Source organism: Semicossyphus pulcher, unplaced genomic scaffold, assembly GCF_022749685.1.
Source record: "Semicossyphus pulcher isolate SPU_LCO1_2020_fin unplaced genomic scaffold, fSemPul1.0.p SCAF_11, whole genome shotgun sequence".
Classification (NCBI taxonomy): Eukaryota; Metazoa; Chordata; class Actinopteri; order Labriformes; family Labridae; genus Semicossyphus; species Semicossyphus pulcher.
The window spans coordinates 26822690-26847768 of record NW_027211615.1 but is presented as its reverse complement, the minus strand read 5'-3'; the positions used below and the strand labels follow the sequence as shown (position 1 = coordinate 26847768).

The following is a 25079-nucleotide window of genomic DNA, read 5'->3' as shown; positions in this document are numbered from 1 at the left end:
ACCTTTGAACTAATCCATGACCTTTTATATCTTAATCCAGGGCTCTCCACAGATGCTGAGGCTGCAGGAGTGTGTCTATCTGTTTGAGTGGGCAACCCCTATCGTCTGTTCAGACGCCACACAGACCAGCGGCTGCCAGCTCACCGACATGCAGCTCCAGTTCACCTTCGACCTGTCGGCCCTCTCGGGTGAAGTCCAGGTGAGCTCCATCTGTCCACTACAGACTGGTTTTCTTTTGTTTGTTTATTGTATTACTTTAGGGTTTTTTCCCATGGTGCCTCTGGGCTTCCATTTAAGTGTCTTTATTTCAGGTACCATCAGGCTCCAGTATGTACAACATCAACGTCTGCGGCTCGGTGGCAGAGCCGGCCTGTAAGAAGAGCGCAGTTTGCAAGGTGTCTGGTTCCGGTTCAGACAAGTCGGCTTCATCATTTGGCATCGGGAAGGCCATGACGATGGACTTCAAACACGACGAGCAGGCCGTGTTGATGCAGTATGGCGGTGGAGATCTCTGCCCACCAGGTAAGTCTAGTGTACTTATTTATTTATGTATTTATTGGCCTTTTATGTCTGAGCTCATATCTTTGTATTTTGTCTTGTCTAATTGAATAATAAAAACATCAGCCACTGCCATCGGCGCATGCCATCTTATTTGCAGATGGGCCGACGTCTGTCAACACGGCCGATATCCGCCAATTCCGATGTTCAGCATCGGTGCATCCCTAATCATGTTAATTTTTACTTATTTGACCACTTTTAATTAGATCTAGCCCTGCGAACCAAACTAAACAAGCCTGTAGGCAACAGTTGTTGTCTTTTCAGCAGCCATTTCCCATTACGCAAAGCAGCAAAGATGCGGCGCTGGTTAAGCTCAGCATCTCATACAGAGGCTACAGTCGTCGATGCGTCGGCTCCGGGTTCAACTCCCACCCTCGGCCCTTTGCCGCATGTCATCCCAACTCTCTCTTCCCCTGTTTACGACACTATCCACTGTCCCATCTCTCTGAGTAAAGGTATAAAAGGCCAAAAAAAGAAACAAAAGGCATGCACCAATTGATGTGATGACATCATCACCTCCCAAAAGCAGCGAGTACCCCGTCTACACATCAACGCTGAAAACAGAGTTTCTGAACGTCTTGGCCGAGGATGGAGTTTTCAGAAATCAGCGTTTTCAGTGACCTAAAAAAAGGCCAAAACTCATAACTAATTCTGTGGTTTAAAAATAAACATACATGCTTGGAGTAACAAATGAATCTGCTAACTGCTTTTGAAGGACCAAACCAGCTAGATGAGGATTAAAAGCATCATTTAGATTTGTTACACCTGTTTAAAGAGAAAAACTCATATGTTGACCTTCTAAAAGGGGAGATAAACTGTCAAAGTGAGATAATTGACCTTTGTTTAAGATGAAGTCATATCTGTGAAAGCTTTATTATATTTCACTATATTGAGATTTGTATGTTAGAATATACAAGATCTTTTTCTTATAGCATGCACTGTGACAGTTGTAGAGTTGATTTGACACACAGTTCATGTGTTTGTTTTCTTCTAGTGACCAACGAGGGCGAGGTGTGCGTGTTCCCCTTCACGATGATGAAGAAGTCGTACGCGGAGTGCACCACAGAAGGACGCACTGATGGCAGGAAGTGGTGCGCCACCACTGCCAACTATGACACGGACAGGAAGTGGGGATTCTGCAACGAAGGTGACGGCAAAGATGCAGCACATGAATAGACTGAAAGGAGATGGGATGTCCAGTCACATGTACTTAGATCACAACTACTATTTATGCTGTTTAAAGCTTATATTGGAAGTTAAGGAAGTGAGGTGGGGAAGCCATCAGAAGCTCTGTCACATGTTCTTCCCTCAACAGTAACATGTCATTGTCTCTCTCTCTCTCTTCCAGCCTCCGGTAAGCGCCAGTCCTCCATATTGTTTTCCTGTGACCAGTCTGCCGGCCACGGCTTCCCACAGCTGCTCTCAGAGACAGCAGGGTGTTCGGCCACGTTTCAGTGGCGGACCAGCGCTGTATGTCCCCCGAGGAAGATGGAGTGTAAGCTGGTTAGCCAGCATCAGACCTTTGACCTCCGGACTCTGTCCTCGCTGACTGAGCCGTGGAAGTTCAGCCACAAAGGAGACTCGTAAGTCACAGACGAGCAGAGCTTCCATTTCTAACTTCTCTTTATTTAAACACTTTTTTTATTCTCAATCCGGAGATAAGAACAGGAAAGAGCAGACTGGTTAAAGGAGTGAGACAATTACATTTGTTTAAAGCCTTTTGTAGTTGTTTGTTTATTTTAAAGGTACCGTGTGAAGCACTTTACATACAGTCATGTAACATTAAGACCTTCTCCCTCTTTCTTGTGGGCCCATAGCTGCCTGTGAACTGTTTCTATTTAACGGTTTGGGGTCTTAACATGAAAACACAAAGGATGTGACGTTAATGCTTGAACACGAAGCACACAAAGTTTACTCTAGTGAATCCCATCTTGGAGGAATATGACTGATGGGGGAATCAGGGCGTGGAGGGTTTGGGGACAGTATCAGCTGGGCATCGACTCATGTTGGTTTTTGATGTAAGCCAAGTTAGCGTTTCTCACCAGTGTGGACGAAATTGCTCGCGTATGTTACAAAATGCCACCTAGATGACTTCAGCTAATTCATCCAGAATGGAGATGTTGATCTGGCTGGTAAATAAGATGGCTTACAGAATGCAAATGACTGTATCAGCGAACGTTATAAAGCAACTGTCACTGCCCAGGCTCAGTGAGCTGTTTTAAAGTAATTAAAACATTAATTTATTGAAACTAACACAAAGACGACCTAAGAAATGTATCTGCAGCCTGATGAATGTACGTGTGGTGTTGTACAGGTAAAATAAAGACAACAAATCAAGAGGTATGGTGATGTCAGAGAGAGAGAGAGAGTGAATGAGGCTGAGATGCCAGCTTAAATACACCACGCCCAGCCTGCCCAGGTGCAAGACATCAGGGTAATTAGCTCCGCCCATCTCTGCCTGTAAGGAAAAGAAACGCAGGACACCAAGAGGAACACTGACACAGTCAGGGGCCATCACACAACCAACCCCAGAGCGGTGCAGTGTAGCTAAGTGGAAGCTAGCTGGCTAGCCTTAACTTACTTGCTCGCTAACATTATCGCTAGCAAAACTGGATTTGAAAGTTTGCTCACTTGTCAAATTACTTGAAAGGATCTCTGATACTAACCTGTGTATTACGACGGCAGTGTTGATTTTAACAAACACTGAATGATGTTACCTTAAAAAGCTAATGTGTTAAACTCATGCAGTGCTGCTCAATCACACTCAGTCTCCTGCGTCAGAGCAGTGTTTTGACCGATGCCGAGGATGCTAGCAAGCGCGAGGAACCAGATGGCGACTGCAGTTGATTTTTTAAACCTGAATAAATTGAGCCTTTATTTTCTGAGTCCTCAGCTTCTTAAAATATGCTACCTGTTTTTCATCCTCAGGTTTTACATCAACCTGTGTCAGGGTATCCACGGTGGACTAACAGGTTGTCCAGAAGGAGCGACAGTGTGCCGACACTCAGCCACAGGGCAGACCAAAACTCTGGGCCGAGTTTATACCCAGAAAATGAGCTACACTGGTGAGTTTTCACAATAAATACTAGAGTTTCTATCCTAGGGTCAACATTTGGATTTATTTTACAGCTTTGCTATCCGTAGAATTCAACTAAAGCCTTTTAATATGGTGTTTGTCTGAATTGGGTATTTTATGACCATTTTCCACATGCATTTTACTCAAAACTGCATTTGAGGTTAACTGAGGTGCATTTTTCTGTTTGCTCAAGCTCCAGCAAATGTTGAAGCACGTCTTGTTTTCTGCAACAAGTGACTCCCACAGCGTGTTGAAAAAAGTTCATCATCAAAGTCTCAAACTTCTTGTGCAGATGGAAAGATCTCCGTGAGCTACTCAGCGGGAGACGAGGTCTGTAGAAGCGGCGTGAAGGCCAAGACTGTGATCCAGCTGAGCTGCGGCTCCACTGTCGGACACCCGGCACTCATCAGGTAACACACACGTCCGCTCCTGTGAGAGCAGCTGCTTCTAAAAGGTTTTCAATCCAAAATGTTATCTTACCTACAAAACGTGATGCTGCAACAGACGAGAAAGCACACTCTGCTGAAACACTCATTTACTCTCTGGTTTTGCCATTTCTAACCGTCTGTTAATGGCAGAACCCAGTGTTTGTATTTTAGGTTAAACTTTCCTCACTGCCTTCTTCATGTTTGTTTTCCATCGAGAGTCAGTCAGACTGTCTGAATTCATGCGATGCGTTATTTTGAAGCTCTCCTTTTAATTTATCTGTATCTTTTTGTAAACACCAATTCAAAAGCAGTTTCTGTATTTTTTTAAGGTGTGTTTTCTGTGCTAAACACAGCACACCTTAGCACGGACACAGTGACCCATGACTCCCTAATTCAATGCCTTTTCTCTATGTTCATGTTTTGAACCAGTAAATGAACCCTCGCATGCAATATGTCTTTCTAAGGACACTTTTATTCTTGTGCATTAATTACATTCATACTTGGGCAATTAATCCAATTAAAGCGCAAGAATAAAGAACCTGTTGTTTTGGCTGTGGTTGTTCCTTTTAATACTCTGATCAGGAGTGCTTCTGATTGTGTTTAATTCTGTACAATGACCATAAAATCAACACGACACTTAAAGTTAAAGAGCAGCTCCAGCCGTGTTTTCAGACATATAAAATGCTCTGCTTGAAATATTAAATTGTGTCTGACATGTTTTTTATGGCAAAATACGTTTAATTACCTTGTAAAAATTCTCCCAAGGCATCTCCTCCTTCTCTCTCATTAAAAATTCCTGAATCTGCATAGGCCCCGCCCATTATGAGAATTTACAACCGCCCCCTCCGACGCGAAAACAAAAGACGTCTCTGCCGTCGTTTAGTGGCAACTTGTTGAAACTTAGCAGCTTGAAATGTAGTAATTAGTAGCAGTAACGTTAACGTTAGTAGTCAGGAGTGAGTTTGCAAAAATGACGATGACGGTTACAGCTGGCTAGCGCATTGCCAAAGTGGTTGCCATAGGTTACACATAATGATATACATAGCGTCACCCCGTCCATTAACGGGATTGGCTCCTTAGGTTTGTGACGTCTCAAACCTGCCAATCTTGTTCAGCCTGTCCTTGGTACACTGCAGTTTAAAAGCAGACAGGCCCAGCCGTGGAGATGATGCTGATGTTGTCCCTGATCTTGTAGCACATGAAGAACACCACATGGAGATGTTTACAAGTTAAACACTGGATTTTGACAGTTGGTAGAGCAGGCGCCCCGTGTACAGAGGCTACAGTCCTTGTCGCACTGATCGCAGATTCGACTCCCGGTCTGCCGATCAGTGGACAGTGTCATAAACGGGAAGAAAAGTGGGGATGTCACACGGCAAAGGCCAAGGGTGGGACGCCGCAAAGAGAGCTGTAGCCTCTGTATCTGGGACGCACAATTTAACCACTGAGCTAAACCGGCGCCCGCAAACATTCTTATCTCCAATATGCTTGTGTGTGTTTGTGTGAGCAGGGTTGATGAGGAGACGTGTGAGTTTGTGATCGGTTGGGAGACTCGGTCGGCGTGTGCTGTGAAGCAGCGTGAGGTTGAGATGAAGAACGGCACGATACAGGTTCCTGACACGGGAGTCAGCCTCAGTCTGGGGGCTCTTTACTTCAGGTAAACACATCCACCTGTATCTAAATCCTTCTCCCAGTATGTATGAAGTAAGTGTATAAAGAAGTTATGTTGGTTCAATTATCCTTGGTGTCACCCTCCTCCTCTCAGCCACCATCAGGCATCTGGAGACATCCGTCCAAACGGCGACCACTACATCTACCACATCCAGCTGTCCGGCATCACCAACAACTCCCTGCCCAGCTGTGTCGGTGCCAACATCTGCCAGGTCAAACTCAACGGGAAGTACAGGCGCAAGATCGGCTTCTCCAGCAAAGCCAAGTACTACATTAAAGGTAATTTACTGCTCAGTTTCTCCCTCTCTCTTACCGTGCACGTGTATCACATTAATACCATTCAACAACCTCTGTTGTTTACCATCAGGAGGAAACCTGGATGTGATGGTTCCCTCTGAGTCAGAGTGTGGGCGGGAGAAAACCAAGAGGGCGTCTTCCACCATCATGTTCCACTGTAACCCCTTGGCAGGCGTCGGCATCCCCGAGTTCATGCTGGAGACGGACGAATGCCAGTATCTGTTTGTGTGGCACACGAAAGCTGTGTGTGGTCTGACGTGAGGAAACACTTTGACTCCACTCATAGAACCACAAACCAGCTGGAGATCTGTTTTTACTCCACACAGTAAATGCAGATTTATTGACTGACATATATGTGTAAGTTTTCTTTCATCATTGCCTTGCAGAACTGTTGACGCTCAGTCGCACGACGATGATGGCGACGCCCCAGCTCTCTCCAGGCGGACCCAGGCGATGGGGGTGATGCTGACTCTTCTGTTGGTGGGTGTGGCGGTCTGCGTGCTGGGGCTTTTGCTCCACAAGAGAGAGAGAAGGTGAGGCATGATCGTCAAAAAAATGCAGATACACTTAAAGATTTTTGCAGAACTTTGTAGGATTTTCAACGATGTGTGATTGTTTTGTGTTTGCAACAGAGAGCTGGTGATCCACAAGGTTGCCGGCTGCTGCAGGAGAGGAAACCAGGTCTCATATAAATATTCCAAAGTAGGTGAATCTGTTCAGACACTCAGATTAAATTAAGCTCAAGGTAAACACGCTTGGTCATTTGATTTTCTTGCTTTAAAGAAAGCAGCGTCTCCAATCCTGCCTCTGCATCATGTCATCAAATCATAAACAAATGCCCACATCATGGAAACAACAGAGAGGGTTTCACAGCCTCTGCAGGGTGTATGTGAGGTTACTTGGCAGCAGTCCACTTCATGTTCACGAGCAAAAGAACACTTGCTTCACGGTTCCTGCTCCGATTCCCGTCATCTCTCACATGTAACTTGTAATTGCATAATATGGCTCACCAACATGCCACATGTCTCTCAACGACAATGATTGCCTTGTCCCGGGTCACTTCCTCTTCCACTAGCTTCAGAAAAACACCATCAACTACACAGCTTGACATGTTTTTAAAGACCCTTTTTAAAGGAATACGGACGTTACAACAACAAAAGCCTTTGAGGTCGCTCAATTATCGCTTTGTTTTATGTTTTGCATGACGTGCAAAATATCACGTCTCCAATCCCACAAACTTTAATTCACTGTTTGTGTTAATTTGTCTTTGAAACCTCATGCAGTAGTAGAATGTAAATGAGTACATTTACTATACTGAAGAACAGGTTACAGGTGCTTTTACTGAAGAGTTTTAGGCTCCATTATACCTCTACTTTAGTGCACCTCAGGGGGAAATATTGTACACGTTCCTCCTCTACAGCTTCAGTTACTTTTATATAACAATTTTCATACCCTTCCTGTGTAGTAAAAAAACACACATCTCCAAATTTGGTGAACTTTATTGAGAATATTTCTGGTTAACTGAACAATTGTTTCTTTACGGGTTGAGACAAGTCACCAACTTCTTAAGATAAATTTTAAAAAAAACCTTTGGCTAGAAAATGCATCGTACAGCTGAAAAAAGAGCTGTTTCTTTGAGCTTATGAAAAGTGCAAGTGCTAATCAAGAAGGTCTTTGGCGCCACCTGTGGCGATAAACAGTAATTGCAGGAGCACACTTCCCAGATATCCAGACAGTGCTGCATGTGTGACGTCCACGGTTGGCTCCGGTTGTAACTCTTGATTTTCCTGGCTGACGGTCGCTTTCCTTTTCAGACTGTTTGCTTCATCTGAGCGTCGAGTTTGTTTCTTTTTCTTTGGATTTTCACTTCTTGTTGAAGTTGTATCTGTAGTCATCCATCTTTTCTTTGTTTGTTCAGCCATAGTAGATTACTGTTTACTCGCAACACTTGCAGAGAGCGGAAAAGCAGCCGCTTAGCTCTGCCTACCCTCTCTGGCAGACCAAAAAAGAAGTTCCCTGTTTAACATCTAGAGCAGTAACATCAATCTAACAACATTATTGATGATTGTAAAACGGGGACCATTTTACTGCACAATGAGTCATTTTATAATTTATGTACACTGTCTCATAATACTCTCAAATGTAGCACTTTGCAGCGTTGGAGTCATTCCACAGTTTGCTGGTAATTCTTTTCAGTGAAGGATCTGAATACCTCCTCGTCTCTCCTCAGGTCAACATGGACGAAGAAGGCGGCGACGAGGAGATGGAGTGGCTGATGGAGGAGCTCGAAGCCCCTCCCACCTCCTCTTCCTCGTCCTCCCACAGGGGCAAAAGTAACCATGGAAACGGACACATTAAAACCAAGACGGTGAACACGGACGGCCTGCGCTCGTTCTCGCTGGACGAGCAGGACGAGGACAGCGAGGACGAGGTGCTGAGCGTCCCCGGGGTCAGAGTGCTCAAATCCTCCGGACTCTCCCGGCCCTCCACCGCCCATCGCAGTGCCTTCCTTCAGGTGAGTATCGCCTCAACGTGACTACTGTGTTGCGCTTCTATATTTGCGCAGACAGTGTTACACGGATACGGATCTGACTGCAATAGGTCCGTATTGGCAGATAGTCGGGCTCTTAGCTTGTTGCACAAAACCTCACAGACGTCCTTCATTTCAGGAGGAGAGCGATGAAGACCTGGTCGGCCTCCTGGAGGAGTCAGACAGGAAGAGGAAGAGCAGCAAACCTCCCCGCTCGGGCCTTAACCACGGCAACAACACGGCAGCCAACAGGAAACGGGACGAGGACGACAGTGACGAGGACCTCCTCAGGGTGTGATGTCACTTCCTCCTCCCCTCTTCCCCTATCCATCCAGTCTGAACTCTTCTCTCTCAGTGAATGTCTCCGTAATAGCAGCAACAACGATGAAATACCAACAAAGCAGAAACCTTTCCTCTCTTCTTGGATTACTTTTTGGTCTGCACCTTTACCTGGCCTACTCAGACTCTATCCAGTCCACTGTCTACAGACTGTCGATGTTCTTATTTATTGATAGCTGATTATTTAAATAGTTTCTCTTATTTTCTGCTTCAGTCTCATGTCATGAATCTAATACAGTCCTAACAGGCCGGCGGGGGCTCGACACAGTGAGGCACGTCAGTGTAAAGATGTAAAATTCATTTATATTCAGTCTTTTATTTTCCTCCTTTGAAATGAAGTCGTGCCATTGCTTTAGCACTTTATCGTAGCATCGATTAGCCTCACAGATTTGCCTCACTGCCGTCGGTGAAAGGAGTTGATTTTTAGTTTTAGTTTTAATTTCCGTCCGCCTTTTATGACTGTATTTGATGAATGTTGTGTGACGTGAAGTTTAAGAAGCTCAATAGAGAAAGAATTGAGCAGATTTTGATTGAAAATCAACGGCTATCAAAGAGATTAAAGGGCAGACTGGTTCAGTCCGAGGCGAGAAGGTGTCGGCTTGTGTCGTTTCTAAAGGGAATGAAGACACCCGTTTGTCTTTTTGTTGTTTACAGAGCAGATATTTTCTCTTTTTTTCCCCCCTCGAAAAGAGAGCGCGATGCCTTCCTGACGATGAATCTCCTTCTGCATCGTCGAATCGTGTCCGGCGACAGATTGATTTGTGTCTTGCTTTGATCAGAGACGTTGTACATAGGCGATAATGTTCTATAACATGGAAGTTTTGTTTGTTTGAATGTTTGTTGTCCTCACCGGTGAATTGCTCACACGTTTGTTTTTATGATTATTTAAGTGATTTGTCTGAGCTGTGCGAATCTCGAGAGGTGGCCTTAAAGTGTGAATGGACGGTCGACGAGGACGGGGGTTGAAAGTTGTGGTGTTTATGTTGTGTTTGTTTTGAAGTCCTTTCCTCCCACCAAAGCCATATCTCTGCTGCCATCACCGGCGCTAACGTAGGGACTGTTTCTTTTTCCTGCTTGCACCTCCTCCGACATTAAAAATCTTTGATGTGTTCAAGTGAGATTTTAACTCTCAGTAAAGCCAAGCTTTGTGCCGAAATCAGCCCCTTTATAGCCAGTTGCACGCCATGACAAAACAAGGAAGTGATGCGTTAAAGATCAAGAAAGCAGGCGGCTAACTTACATTCAACACGTTTTCAGCTTAATGACGAGTGCTGTGTTCTTAAACGATTTGCACTCCAGTGTTTCCACTGATATGAGTCAGCACACACAGTATAAACACAGAGTATTCAGGTTTTTTTATTCACACATTTAGAACGCAGACTTTACAAACTTACAAATAAGTGAAAGAGAACACTGATGAAGTTTTGCTAACGTGTCAAACTACTAGTGTAGAGTCAGAACAAACTTTAGAGGCTGTTACTTCAAACATGGTGGACTGACGTGTGCCAGTGTTAAATTATCTTCTCTAGAGTTCACACCAGTGAAAACCATCTCAAGTGTTTTGTTTCCTTCCTTTCTTTTTTAATCAATCTGTTAGTTTCTTTCAATAAATCGTCTGGGCTAAACAATGTCAGGAAACGTCACAACTTCAGGAGACGTTCTCTGATCTGTTTTTTGTTCTTCGGTCTGAAACCAAAAGAGCCTAAAAAAAAACAATCGATCCTAAAGTCTGAGAATGTGAAGAATAAACACGATGTTTGACGTTTGAAAATGAGCTTTAATTGATTTTTAAAACGTTGGCATTTTCTTTTCTTCATATGAAATAACTGATCGATTGAGTAATGGTTTAAACCTCCTGTTAACATTCTTTTTTCAGTTTACTCCAGTCAACGCTTTAAATGATCATTCTGGAGCTGGAAAAATTGAGGTTTGATCTCCAGAAAAGAATCTTAACTCAATGTCTTATAAGTTCTTTCTGGAGCTTTAAACTGAAATCTGAAATGCTTCTTGACAAATTAGCAAATCACCCGTCTATTGAAGACTGTAAGTTGTGGTTGAAAGCTCCAGAAAAAGCTTCGTTAGTCGGCTTGGAGTTGAGTTTTCTTTGTCAAAGTGCTCAGGAAGTGCAATCCAACAGGTATTTTTCAGGCCGAATCAAATCAATAGATTTGAGATTTTTGCTCCATTAACAACTTCAGTGATCTGCTAATTATCTAAAGCTGTTGCAGATGAATGATCAATGTTCTGCATATTAAAAAATGTCTTTAAGAAGAGGCTTTTTTAGATTTAAGAAAACAAATGTTGAAAAGCACTTTTTTTAATTTTCTGACGATAAATCAAACATGAGATCAAAACTAACGTTAAACTTACTTCTGGTGAATGTACGACGGGAGGAGGGCACCTTTTGATTTATTATCTTGCTCTATGGTTTGAAATCATAATATTTTGCACTTACTCAGACTACGATACAAATATTAATGAGGTGATGTTCATTAGTTACATCGCACAAAACACGAAAGGGAAGTATTTAATCAACAGAAAGTAATTAATAACTGATGATCCATCCATTATCTATACCGCTGATCCTGTTCAGGGTCGCAGGGCAGCTGGAGCTGATCCCAGCTGTCATTGGGCGAGAGGCGGGGTTACACCTGGACTGATCACCTGTCAATCACAGGGCTGACACACAGAGACAGACACCCTTTCACGCTCGCATTCACACCAATTTTAGAGTCACCACTGAACCTAACGAGCATGTCTTTGGACTGGGAGGGAACCCACGCATGATGATGTCATTGCTAAAAAGTCCTATCAATCAATAGAGAAGGTTCATGATTCAGGGTATTTCTAAATCTTTGTTCTCTAAATTATAAACAAGGTTTTGTAAGACGCCAAACAGTGGATAACAACATGTTGATCTGGCAACGTCAAAGTTCAGGATATGTGGTAATAATGGAGAAATAGAAAGATCATCATGTTCTTCTTCCTTCTCTCTGAGTCATAACTTAGTTAATGTGAAATAATATCTGAGATCACAAACTTAAGTTGAACTTTTTGGAGGAAATTGTTGATGATTTTGAGGCAAATTGTCCGACTTTGGAAAGATCTAAAAGCATTTAAATGTAGTTTTCGCCTCGCTCATTAATCTCACTTTTCATGACGCCTGTTAAATTGAAACGTCTTTTTAGAATAACCGTATCATGCAGCTGCTAATCTCAAATAATGAAGTGTTTAACTCAAAGTAAAATTGACCTTTGAGGGCTTAAAGAACGACGTACTTTCAGGTTTCCAAAGAATAACAACAGTTGAATTAAAGCAACTATAAATGCATCTTAACGACGTTAAAACCCGTCTCTATTATTCAAACATCGCTCATCGATCAAATTGAGCTTGTTTTAAAATCGAAACATTCCGATTCTTTCAGCTCGTCGGCCTCAGTTGTTCTTCTCGAAGCGGTTTACGACACATTCCCGAAGCTGTTACAGAAGGAGGTTTAAACTGGAACTGTCCCCGATGATCCTTTCATCCGTCGTTGCATAAAGTCCGTCTCTGCTGTATTTAGCACCAACGTTTGCGTGGCTCATCTGCATGGTACTCTACTGACCCGCCTCCTTTTCTATCGACACTAAACTGATCGGCGAAGAGTAAAATTAGCTCGGAGAAAATAGCGGCTGAGACAAAGCACAAGAAATTTTCAGTGATGATTCGGTACGACGGGAGATCACGATTCTGTTTTCGTTGGTGTAAGTTCTGTTGTCTGATATGTTTTTCAGCTCTTTGCCTGTTTTCCTATTTAAAAACGTTGATGTAAAAAATATTGCATTATTTGAATAAATAAGATCTGCTGTTTATCACTGCTTTGTTGTTATCACATTCACTGACTCGGAAGACTCGTGAAGACCTGAGACTCAACCAACAAAACAGCTGCCAACTTGAGACATATGAGACTTGTCTTTAAAAACGTGGAGTGATCGGACTTGTTCGATTTATTTCAAATTTAACTTGGACTTTGTGCTTAATGACTCAAGACTTGATTATCAGTTATTTAAAATCATTTATCTGGAACGACTAAGACTTGAGTCAGATTTGTCTTGAGTGACTTGAGACTTTTCTTGAACCTGTGCAGAAAAGTTTGTGTTAAATAACTTGAGACTGACCTGAAGAACTTGTGACCTAACTTGGAGGTGTCTTGAAGGACTTCAGACCTGATTTGGAGCTAACGTGAAGCTGTCGCAGGTGACCTAACTTTGACCCTTTTCAAAGGACCCAAGACTGGACTTTGACTTTTCTTTAACGGCATACGACTTCATCTAGATTTGTTGACTAAATTTGTCTATAATGTGTTAAAACAGGGGTGGCCTACCCTGCTCCTGGAGAGCTACCTTCCTGCATGTTTTAGGTTTCTCCGCACTCTAACACACCTGATTTGAATGATCTGCTCGTTATCAACAAACTGAAGCTCCTCAGGGGATTGATAATGAGCAAAACATTCAAATTAGGTGTGTTCGAGTATGGAGAAACCTAAAACATGCAGGAAGGTAGCTCTCCAGGAGCAGGGTTGGCCACCCCTGTGTTAAAACTTTAGATTTGTCAGCCGACACATGCTAACTTGGAGTTGTCTTGAATGACTGGAGACTTGAGTGGGACTTTTCTCGAAGGACTTCTGTAAGACTAGATGTGTCTCGGGTGCTGGTTCTGCTCAGTTGGCAGAGCCGGAGCCCCACATACAGAGGCTGCAGTCCTCAATGCATTGATCACAGGTTTGACTCCCGGTGCATGTCATCGGTACTCCCCACATTTCCTGTTTCTTATCAGCTGTCCACTACAGTAAAGGTGAAAAGCCCATAAAAATAATCTTTAAAAAAAGACTAGATTTGTTTAAAATCTTTGAAAAACTTAAGATTTGTCAGCCAACACGTTAAATTGTCTTTTCTGGAAGGACTTGCTATCTGACTTGGATTTTTCAGTAACAACATAAGACTAGATTTGTCTAAAATGTCTTAAAACTTTAAGATTTATCAAACACAATTCAAGTTGAAGTTGTCTTGAACAACTGGAGACTTGAGAGGACTTGTCTGGAAGGACTTGAGAGACAACATTGGACTTGGACTCGCCCCAATGACTTGGGACTTGACTAACACATAAGATTTGACTTGTGCTTGTCTACATGACTAGAAATGTATCCTAATTATTTAAAATTCTTTATTATTATGCTGTTTATTCTGAAGAAAAAAATGTGACTTAAACTGGACTTCAAGTTCCGAGTTTTTAAAAGATGCCAAACAAATGTCCAAAACACAACAAAAGGATACAAAAATTTTGATCTGGCATTTGCAAAAGAAACATCAGTATTTAAAAAATATGTTGAGGATAATTTGTAATAATTATGATGAAATTTTCTGCTAAAATTTTTGGCAATTTTGAGATCAAGATCAAGAAGATACTTTCCCTCATAAATCTTACTTTCCATGTAACCTGTAACCTTTTTTTATATAACCATATCAATTTGTTTGAGAGGGTTCATCTAACCGTGATGCTTAAGCGGCTCCACATGGACTAGAACTTTCTGAGGACTTTCATGACCATTAAAAACTCAGATTCGACCTTTCAGCTCCGACAGAGGCGAGGAAAAAACGTATTGATCATGTGTGAGTTTTTCAGTGTTTATATTTCTCCAAGATGTCCAACAGACTCCCAGACGACATTTAAATGTTAACCAACTGTGTTCACGTGTGCCAGAGATGTGAGGACCGGCTGCACATGTGTCCATGTTGATGCATTTATTTTAATTAACCTCTGGGCATTGACACATGCAGTCTGACGTCTGGAACAGTGATAGAAAACCTGCTTTAATGCTCCACTGCACCACACGTAGAGCAAATACGTCTTTCTGAGGACCTTTGCTCCTTCTTGTGCTCTTAAAAACCCAAAGAGGCCGGCATGTCAGTGGTCACTCTACAGAGAGAAGCTCTGCATTCACAGCTATAGAAACTGCAATTGCAATAAGTTGGTTTGAGTTGTGAGTTTTCAGAGAAGGAAAACACCTCTGCAACCATGACCAGCTTTGACGACATCTTGGAGGAAACCGGGAAGTTCGGCCGCTGTCAGAAGCGGATCTTCGCCCTGCTCTGCATGGTGTCCATGCCCTGGGCTGGCGTCTACGTGGGCATCGTCTTCCAGGGTTACACCCCAGATCACTGGTGCCGGGACTCTGAGGTGATGGAGAGGAGGCAGGAGTGCGACTGGAGCCTGAAACACAGTCGCAGGCTGACGGTGCCTCTGGTGAACAGCTCAGGAGTGCTGCAGCATAGCAGCTGCGAGCAGTACGAGGTGGACTGGAACACCACGGCGCTCACCTGCGACTCAAATGAACTGGACCTCAGCAAAACTCCCATAACTGCCTGCAAGAACGGCTGGGAGTACGACTACGAGGGAAGGCAGTCCTTTGTTACTGAGGTAAGTAACTAGAGGAAAGAGTAGGATACAAGAGGTAAGGATGTTAAAATACACTTAACAATTTAGGGACAAGTCAAACCTTTAAAGTAAAGGATACAATGCCATATGAATTAGATAAGAACAGGCTGTTATTTATGTTTAATTTAACTGCGTTCCCAGATATGTTAATATATTATTTATATGTATATTAACAAGTCTACAGAAGCCACTTCGTGTTCCATCTTCGGCCCGTTTTACACTCGTCATTTCAAGTGTCTGCATTACAAAAATACAGATATAAGACATAAACATTTACATTTAGCAACATGTATGCAGATTTCCATTCTCCTTGGTTGTCCTGAACATCTCGCTACAACAGATGCAAGATGGTTTGAGTTCTCAGATTTGGATTTTGTCTGAAATGCACCTTGGAAGGTTTTTTCTTTTAGATCTCACAGCAGTCAAGTCCAGTTTTATCCCAAAATGTACACTAATCTCATATTTCCCGGGTCAGTAACATAACTATTGTCAGAGGCGCCTACTTAATGAGTGGGAAGTAGCAAGAGGTGGAAGATAATTGAAGATTATGGAAGATAATATAGAAAACAGTGTGTTTGTTTCAGCGTTCAATCTTTAAATTGTATCTAAAATATGGGTGGGAATCGCAGAGTAACTCACATTACCTGGCCCACAATAACGATAATATCACAACACAGCGATTCTGCGATAAATCATATAATTCAAGACAATCATACAATGATACATTACGAGATCTGATTAACTTGATATATTGCCGTACCAATATTTTGTCCCACCTCTAATCCCTATTTACATGCGGGGACGTGGATTTCCGGGAAGGCAAGTGTTCTGGTTTCCATTTGAACTACGCTTGTAGTCCGAGTAATATTGACCAATCACCTATCGGCAGGCTGCTGCCGTATGCAAGAAAAACAGTCCGTTAAAACCAACCGTCCAAAAGCAGGCTGAATGTAATCAGCCGTAACGACATTCCGGCTCCTTTCAGCGTGATCTGACGACGATGTAGCTTCTTATTAATCTCTATAAACAGACGTCTGCAGTAAGTTCAGCTAACAATCTGTTCTAGAGTTAAAATTTCACTTGAGATTAATTCCCTTGACGCCGTGTCACGAAATCAGTTCAGCGTTCAAATTTCCCGACGTCCTCGAATGCATCAGAACGATCCAACCTCCGTTCAACAAACGAGCATTTTAAACGTTTTCTTCTCCTCTTGAGGACAGACCTGACAAAGCTCGAATTTTTACAAATCTGCATCATGATGTTGTAATTTCGGCAAAGGTAAGACAAAAAACCGTCTTCTCTTTCTGTAACAATGCAGCGGAAAAGGAAGGCTTGACAAGAGTCGCCCGGCACGTTCACTGGTGTCCCCAGAGGCTATATCGTCTCAGACGGGATCCGAGATTGTCCCACCTCTAATCTAGAATAAAAATGGAAGGCAGAGAGTTCATTTTCATTCATAATAATACTACATACATAAATACTAATGATGAATCCAGTCTTGTGTCGACATAAAGTGAACAAAATTTCCTTGTAAGGGAAATTATGAGGGTTAAGAACAAATAGAAAAGTCACAAACATGGACACCGTAATGTAATTAATGACTGTATTTGTTCGTCTGTTGTCACAGTTCGACCTGGTGTGCTCAGATGGATGGCTGGTCGACATGTACCAGGCCACTCTCAACGTGGGCTTCCTGGTTGGGAGTATCGCCATTGGCTACCTGGCCGACAGGTAAGTCAGTGCTTGATTGGTTAGTATGTTGCTGTGGTAAGTGTACAATGGATATCCCTACAGGTTAAATTATAACTAGATTTAAAAAATAAATATGATCCTCTTATTTTACACCCATTTTCCAGTTGGGCGTAAAAAAAAAACCCTGAGTGGAACGCTGAAAATATAAAGCTAGCTGAGGTGGAAAAGCTGGACTATCCGTCACAGAAAATGGGACAAATTTAAGCATATAAATTTTGAAAATTTACCACAAAAAATCGACCGTGGCAACTAAGACAGAATATATGCAATATTTACACAACAGTATATTCTGTTTTGTTGGTTTAAAGCAGTGTCACCAAAGTACATGAGATAAACTTCACTTGACGTTGGAACAGTACTGCTTTAGGTTTTATATAGGTTTACTGAACTTGCAAATGACTTATGTTGTCACTGTTTTCCTTGCATGTCTGTCTGTCTCCAGGTTCGGCAGGAAAATGAGCTTCCTGATGTCCAACCTGCTGAACGGGATCGCAGGAATCCTGGTGGCCGTGGCTCCAGACTACGTGTCTTTGCTGATCTTCAGAACGCTCTACGGGTTCGGAGTGAAAGGAGGCTGGGTGGCCGGATACGTGCTGAGTAAGACCCACATTTAACCTCTCAGCTCTGGGGGTTAAAGCTGTGTTTCCATAAAGTTAACTACATTAATAATTACATCCTCTCTCAGTCACAGAGATCGTGGGTGTGGAGTACAGACGCACAGTGGGAGTCCTGTATCAGATGTTCTTCAGTGTCGGCATCCTCATCCTCCCTCTGCTCGCCTACTTCATCACCGACTGGCGTTGGCTGCAGGTCGTCATCACCGTCCCATACATACTCTTCCTCTCCTACTACTGGTGAGAAACACTTTTATTTTGTGCATTACGCAGTAACTGGAGTCTTAAAAGACCATAAACGCAAAAATAAAGTATGTGAACATTGCCTTATCTAAAGTTTGGTACATTTCTTAAGAGCTGCATTTAGGCACCATTTTAAAATACTTTTACTTTTTGAGTTTAGTTTGACAAAAATACTTTAATACTTAACTCTAATTCTTCAGGAGCTTTTAAACTAAGATTAGAAATGTTTTAATCCAGAAGGAAATTCTAGAGCCAGATTGTTCCAAAATTACAGCGCAAAATAAGAGTAACAAAAAAAACAACTCAAATAAAGGTTAAGTATAAAATATAAAGTGTTTATATGGGAAATGCAAAGAGTGAGTGCCTTATAGAATAGTACAATAAGTTATTGACAAAAGTAAGCTGAGTAGAAAGTAGTGATGGCAATTACATAGCTTCATCCTTAGCAGTGGGTTTTATAAAAAATACATGTTTATCTATCTTTTTAATAAACCAGTTAAGAAGTTATAACCGATAAAAACTTCAAACATTTCTTATATTGGTTTGCAACTGCCTTAAAGTTCTTTAAAAAACAATGTATTCATTGTTTTATTTCTTGATTTATTAGGTTATATGTTAGAAGTTAGAAGTTCAAGCTTGTTGCCTTGTGCTTCATGAAAGTATTCCTTTTGCAGGTTTATCCCAGAATCTCCAAGATGGCTTCTCTCTCAGAACAAAAGGTCCCAAGCCGTGGAGATCACAGAGGCCATGGCCAAAGAGAACAAGAGGACCCTGTCCAAGAACATCGAGGTAGCTGCTGGTTTAGCTAAGACTTTGTCGCCGACTCAATGAATAGCATCCGTCTGTTAGCATGAATTCAGCATTAGACACACACTGTTAACACTGTTTCCTGTACACATTTAGCCTTAATTATTGATTACAAAATGTTACCCCCCCGTTGAATTGTATGTACACTAGTTTTAATACTGCAGCGACTGTGGCACCATATCTTTCCTGTGTGGGACCAAGAAAATGACCTTAAATCCTCTCTAGAAAAAGAAAGAGAGGCTATAACAGTCTGCCCACATGCAGGGTCAGCAACGTACATTGGGGGTTTACAGTCATGTATAATAAGTTACATATTAATAACAAACGTGAACATTATTATTATTCATCTTTGCTTTGTTCCTTTAGTACAACGGAGTATTAGGGCCACATTAAAGGAAAAAAAATTAAGATTTCGAGAATAAAGTCGTAATTTTACGAGAATAAAGTTACTTTATTAGTCGTAATTTTACACTATTGTTTGCCTAAATGTTATAACATTCTCGAAATCTTACTTTTTTTTTTCTTTAATGTGACCCTAATACTCCGTCGTACTTAAGCTACGTCTTTTATCATTGGCTAAAATCACACAGTTTGTCATAAAACATGTGCTAGTATCATGAATCACATGTGCTAGTTAAATCATGCTAGCTAGCTAATCTTCATATTTGGAAGGTGATAACATTGTCAAGCAAAAGAGTTAGGATTAGCCTACTAGCTGTAACTTAGCTAGATGCATAGATTTGGTATTGGCCAGTTTGTTTTGGTAGCTTATAAGGTTATTTTCAAAAAGTCTGATTGTTAGCTAGCTAGCAATTTGTACATGTAAGCTAGCAAGGTAAAGTTAGCGAGTAAAAACAGTTCTCCCTATAAATCAAGTGCCATCTGATGTTCAAATGCTCTAAGTTTTGTTCTTTGGGGTGGATGCAGCTTGTTTGTTGACGTTAGCTAGAGCTACTCACTGTTAGCTCAGTAGGTGAGTGAGATCGAGACTAGCTAGAGGCTATGTAAGCTAGCAAGCTAAAGTTAGCAAGTAAAAACAGTTCTCCCTATAAATCAAATGCCGTCTGATGTTCAAATGCTCTGAGTTTTGTTCTTTGTGGTGAATGCAGCTTGTTTGTTGACGTTAGCGAGAGCTACTCACTGTTAGCTCAGTAGGGGAGTGAGATCGAGGCAGAGCAATAGTGAGCGCATAAGCATGAATTGAATTTTCGTCCCTAGCATAGAAATAAGGCTACAGGCTTTTATTAAGCAACACCGAAAGATGAGGAAGGCGTCTTTTTAAGTTAATTTACAATCAGTTCACACATTAGCAAGCACATAGCATACTAGCATTGTACCTTTAGCAGCATTACTCAAAGTGTTTGTCTGATTCTACAGACTCTGGCCGATGATAACGCAGACGACAACCTTCACACTGCCTCCTTCATGGACCTGGTCAGAACTCCAAAAATGAGGAAACACACTTTTATTCTCAGCTTCAACTGGTAATTATGTTTATGATGTTTTTCCAGTGGCTCACTTTATTGGTTAACCATTGTTAGTAACTGTGCTTACCTCCACAACAAAATTGAACCCTGAACTGAAGACGCTGGTGGTCTGAAATAACAAAATGCCTTTTCAACTTCTCTCCCTTTGTGTCCTCCAGGTTCACCAGTGCTGTCGTGTACCAGGGGCTGATCATGAGGCTGGGTATCCTGGGAGGAAACGTGTACATCGACTTCCTAATCTCCGGCCTGGTGGAGTTCCCCGCTGCCTTCCTCATCCTTTTCACCATCGAACGTATCGGTCGACGCCTTCCCTTCGCCTCCGCCAACATCGTAGCCGGAGCCGCCTGCTTCATCACTGCCTTCATCCCTGACAGTGAGGCTTCGCACAAACATTTTACAGATTTAGATTTAGCATTTTCTGGATTTCTTCAACTTTTTAAAAAATATTTCTCTCTGTCCTCACAGGCATGTTCTGGTTTAAGACGGTGGTGGCCTGCATCGGACGTTTGGGGATCACCATGGCTTTTGAGATGGTGGTTTTTGTTAACACTGAGCTGTACCCAACGTTTGTCAGGTACAATGTACAAACGACACAGACAATTCTAACATTGCCTGCAAAAATGGAAGCATGGTACAAATTTATTTAACACTACCTTACTAATTGTTAGCATGTTCCAGTTAGCCTGTTAACACACCAAATGTTCACAATGAGAGGTAGCAACTTAAAATGCTAATATTGCACATCTTAAAATGCTCAATGTTTGATGGTAAAGTCAACTATTTCACATATGTACCTGCTTTATCCAGTATAGTATGAGTACGTGTTTTAGCTTACATGCTAATGTTTGCATCTAGTTAAGCTAAAGGACCGCTATGTCTGACAAAGTACAGCTTAGACTGATGACAGCTGAAGCATGATTAAACCATCATTACGTATATGAAGGCTTTGAATGCCTCACTGGAGTTTGATTTTCTTGTTTATAATGAGCTTGTTAAACTGTCAGAATCAGAAAAGCCATCTAACAAATGTGTAAATGTTTATATTGTGACTTGAAATAAGGAAACTTATCTGTTGTTGTTCTGTGTGCAGAAACTTTGGAGTGTCCGTTTGTTCCACTCTGTGTGACATCGGAGGCATCATAGCGCCATTCCTGCTCTACAGACTGGCTGTCATCTGGCTCGAGCTGCCACTCATCATCTTTGGTGGGTTTTTAAATTAAAATAAAAGCTCTAAATGCTATTTAAAAAGTTAAAAGTTAAGTTAACAACATGTTGTATTGTGTTTTTAGGGTCTCTGGCTTTCCTGGCCGGTGGTCTGGTGCTGCTGCTTCCTGAGACCAGAGGTGTGCCGCTGCCCGACACCATCGACGACATCGAGTTCCCAGATAAGTGAGTTTCCACGGCTATACTATTCAATAATAAGGCTATTAAGAAGACACACTTTGGCACTATCCAGGATGTGTAAATGTTAACTAGATACAAAAACATAAACCAGCCCGGATTGTGCCAGATATGTATCATGTCCTGTGTATGTACTGTGTCTATTCTCAAATATTACGCTGATGATGCTGTCATATATTTCTCATAAGATTAAATTAGGGCTGCAACTACCTTTTTTTTTTATCAATCTGCAGATTATTTTCTCTTATACCTGATCGTAATCCCTACAAAAGGAATTTTTTTAATGACCAGCAGTACAAACCCCCCAAAAAGAAAACAAAACTTCACCCTAGAAAAGCTGGAACCAGCATATGTTTTGCATTTTTGCTGTATTATCAAAATAGTTGCCAGTTAATTAATTTCCTTGATTGTTACTCCATACTTCATCTACTTCATGTAATTTTGTGTTTGTGTTCAGAATGAAGGAGAAAGCCGCCCTGAAGAACCAGCAGCTGGCCAACCTGCTGCCGCACAACAACGGCATATCGACCAACAAAGATCCAGCTTCCGTTTAATCTCTGAGACCAAAGTATTTATTTATTGTTTGTTGTTGCCTGTGGATAGATGATCTACTTAGTTTGTTTGTTAGACCGTGTAGACAGTTCTATCACAGTTTTCCGTGACCCTTATTACCCACTATGTGTTAAGATGAAGCTGCCCAGTGATGAGTGATGCTGGGTGACTCTTAATTGTAAGGGAGTGGTGTGTAAACTTAAGTGTATATTGTCGTAATTATTATGGAACTACATTTTTAAATTATTAAAGAGTTTTCTTGTCTTCAACTTGTTCTCCAAGTGTTTTCATGCAAGAAAAAAGAATGCTCTACATTAAGAATGCTCTGCTGGTTGATTTGGCAAAACCTGTGTCCAACATGCTAAGTTTGGTTTAACCCCAAATAACCTCCAGATGTATCTTTTTGCTGTGGAACAAACAAATTGTTTTAAAACCACAACTTTCACTCACTGAAACATATCAAATGCATCAATTGTTGGAAAAATGGCAGAAAAGACCACTGTCTTGTTTTCTAGATGCATTTTTAATTAATGATGTCATTAAGGACATGTCTACACGTACACGGATATTTTTCAAAACTGAGTTTTTCCCTCCTTTTCCAAAAAAAAAACTGTAAACGCAAAAGCACAACAGAGTGTCATAAGAATGCCACACCATAAGGCGGCGATATAACCCAGTCATACAAAGAAGAAAAAGAAAATCGCATGCAGTCAAGTCGGAAAAATATATTGCCGGAAGACTACCTGGCTGGCTGCTATGGCGCAAGTAATGGTGGATGAGTAACTGTACACATATGTGTAAACATGTAAAAAGTCCTGTTAGCGAGGTTAGAAGCATCACTGTTTTTGTCACGTCCATCATTTTGAAAGGAATGTCACCTCATTTGTGACGCCTCACAAAGGAGGCACAACATCACGACCCAAAAAAGCCGTTTACCCCGTCTACTCGTGTCCGTAGAAACGAGTTTCTAAAAGTCTTGACCTTGGCCGGAGTTTTACAAAATGGCGTTTGTGTGTGAACGAAAGGCCAAAACGCAGAGAAGAAGCTACGTTTTGAAAAATACCCGTGTACGTGTTGACATGGCCGAAGTGACAAGTAGATTGCATTGCCTTTGACTGTTTCACAATAAAAGCCATCCTGTGTCTCGCCAATTGAGCGCTTTTAATGTGAAGCAGCAGCTGTAGGAAAAGTTGTGTTAGCATGAGCAGTAAGTAACTCCAGCTCTGCTGAGAAATAATCTGTAACAAGAATGATACTTATCGTTTTTATAAAATGTTTTCTTTACTGAAGTTAAATTTGACATTCAAGATGTAAATTCTAACTGTTGGAAAAAGGTCCAGTTGAATAATATCCATCCATCCATCCATCCATTATCTTCCACTTATCCAGGGTCGGGCCGCGGTGGCAGCAATCTATGCAAGGTGACCCAGACGTCCCTCTCCCCAGCAATGTTTTCCAACTCCTCGTGGGGGATCCTGAGGCCTTCCCAGATCAGACAGGATATATAGTCCCTCCAGTGAGCTCTGGGTCGGCCCCGGGGTCTACTCCCAGTTGGACGTGCCCGGGAAAACCTCCAAAGGGAGGCGCCCTGTAGGCATCCTAATCAGATGCCCGAACCACCTCAACTGGCGCCTTTTGATAATAATTGTTATAGTAATTGATGCACCAATGTGTATATGACTTAAAGCTTGGCTAAACAACGAGGGTAAGATAGATTCTGTACCAGTAGGCCGGTAGACCATCCAATCATGTCGTGTGATCAAAATGATTATGCAGGTCCTGGGAAAGCCACAGATAATTGATTTTTGAACGTTACTTTTTTTATGCATTTCATTCATTGATTGCTTTATATATTGCTGAGTAAGCTTAGCCTATATACAATCATCATGTCTTAGTGAATATTTTCTAGTGGTGGCAATACTCAGATCCAAAACTTGCGTAATCTTGCATAGAAACGTGCAGAATCTGTTGCCGTGTGACCAGATTTTGGGGTTCTGGTGTCCGTTTGATATGCATTTGCAGTGTGAGTAACATTGACCAATCATGTATCAGCAGGCTTTGGTTGCATGCAGGACACAATCCTCCATAAAACCATCCCGCTCGTCATCTGACGACCAATTCGCTCTTCAGGCTAGTTCAACTACTAATCCCTTCTTACACTTTGTATCTTAACTCCATTCTTGCTTCTCAAGTGTAGTCGGACTGTAAACAATGCAGCGCACAAGTCCTTTGTCGCTAACTGCTGGCTACTCCTGAAGCCCTGAAAAGATGTCCATTGCTCCCAGATGCTCGTCACACGTTAGCCGACAGAATGCTACTTGGTTAAAGTTCCAATAACACAGTGTAAACATACTCTGTTACAAGTTAGTCATTACCTGAGTGTATGATTTGTAAGTCTTTTGTGAAGTGTTACTGAGTGGTACTTCTAGTTCACTGACTGTCACGTCAGTGCTGCATCAGTCTAATTAACTTTGAATAATAGAAGGTAACTGTTCATGTATTGTTACACAGCAGCTGTGCATAAAGTTGTGTAACTCTTGTACAAGTCAAGCATACAAAATTTGTTTTGGCTTGAGCTCAGCAGGTCCATTCAGTGATTGCATAATTCTGCTGCCTTTCTCTGTTTAACTCCATCAAACAGTAACATGTTTTTACCTTAACTGTTTTAACGAAGCTTTGTTGGACCAGTTCCAGTCAGTGAGGAGGAGAGTGAAGTCTGTCGAATCTCTACGGCTGATTACTGTCTCTTCAATTTACTCTGTGGTTTGATGAACATTTCATCGGACTTTGATATTTAAAACACCAGAAACTTGGATCACTTTAGCGATGGCGACCTTTGATGACCTCCTG

General features: G+C 41.8%; 2 protein-coding genes across 2 annotated transcripts in view; both read left to right on the top strand.

The window, feature by feature from the left end:
- The window catches only part of igf2r (insulin-like growth factor 2 receptor), a 52161-nt gene extending 42136 nt beyond the window's left edge, over positions 1–10025 (top strand). Inside the window, exons 39-51 of the mRNA XM_069686450.1 lie at positions 41–199; positions 312–522; positions 1553–1705; positions 1907–2141; positions 3487–3623; positions 3927–4044; positions 5573–5719; positions 5828–6012; positions 6101–6287; positions 6417–6563; positions 6663–6732; positions 8261–8545; positions 8700–10025. Coding sequence (XP_069542551.1) covers positions 41–199; positions 312–522; positions 1553–1705; positions 1907–2141; positions 3487–3623; positions 3927–4044; positions 5573–5719; positions 5828–6012; positions 6101–6287; positions 6417–6563; positions 6663–6732; positions 8261–8545; positions 8700–8858 — 2193 coding nt within the window. The 3' untranslated portion in view covers positions 8859–10025. The remainder of the gene's footprint in view (positions 1–40; positions 200–311; positions 523–1552; positions 1706–1906; positions 2142–3486; positions 3624–3926; positions 4045–5572; positions 5720–5827; positions 6013–6100; positions 6288–6416; positions 6564–6662; positions 6733–8260; positions 8546–8699) is intronic.
- A 4928-nt stretch (positions 10026–14953) lies between these two features.
- Positions 14954–22231, top strand: LOC138584968 (solute carrier family 22 member 2-like). The gene is made up of 11 exons (XM_069657171.1): positions 14954–15355; positions 17001–17104; positions 17568–17722; positions 17811–17979; positions 18657–18771; positions 20167–20273; positions 20435–20649; positions 20742–20850; positions 21367–21479; positions 21566–21665; positions 22135–22231. The coding sequence occupies exons 1-11, from the start codon at positions 14954–14956 to the stop codon at positions 22229–22231; spliced, it is 1686 nt and encodes a 561-aa protein (XP_069513272.1).
- Positions 22232–25079: the final 2848 nt, after the last annotated feature.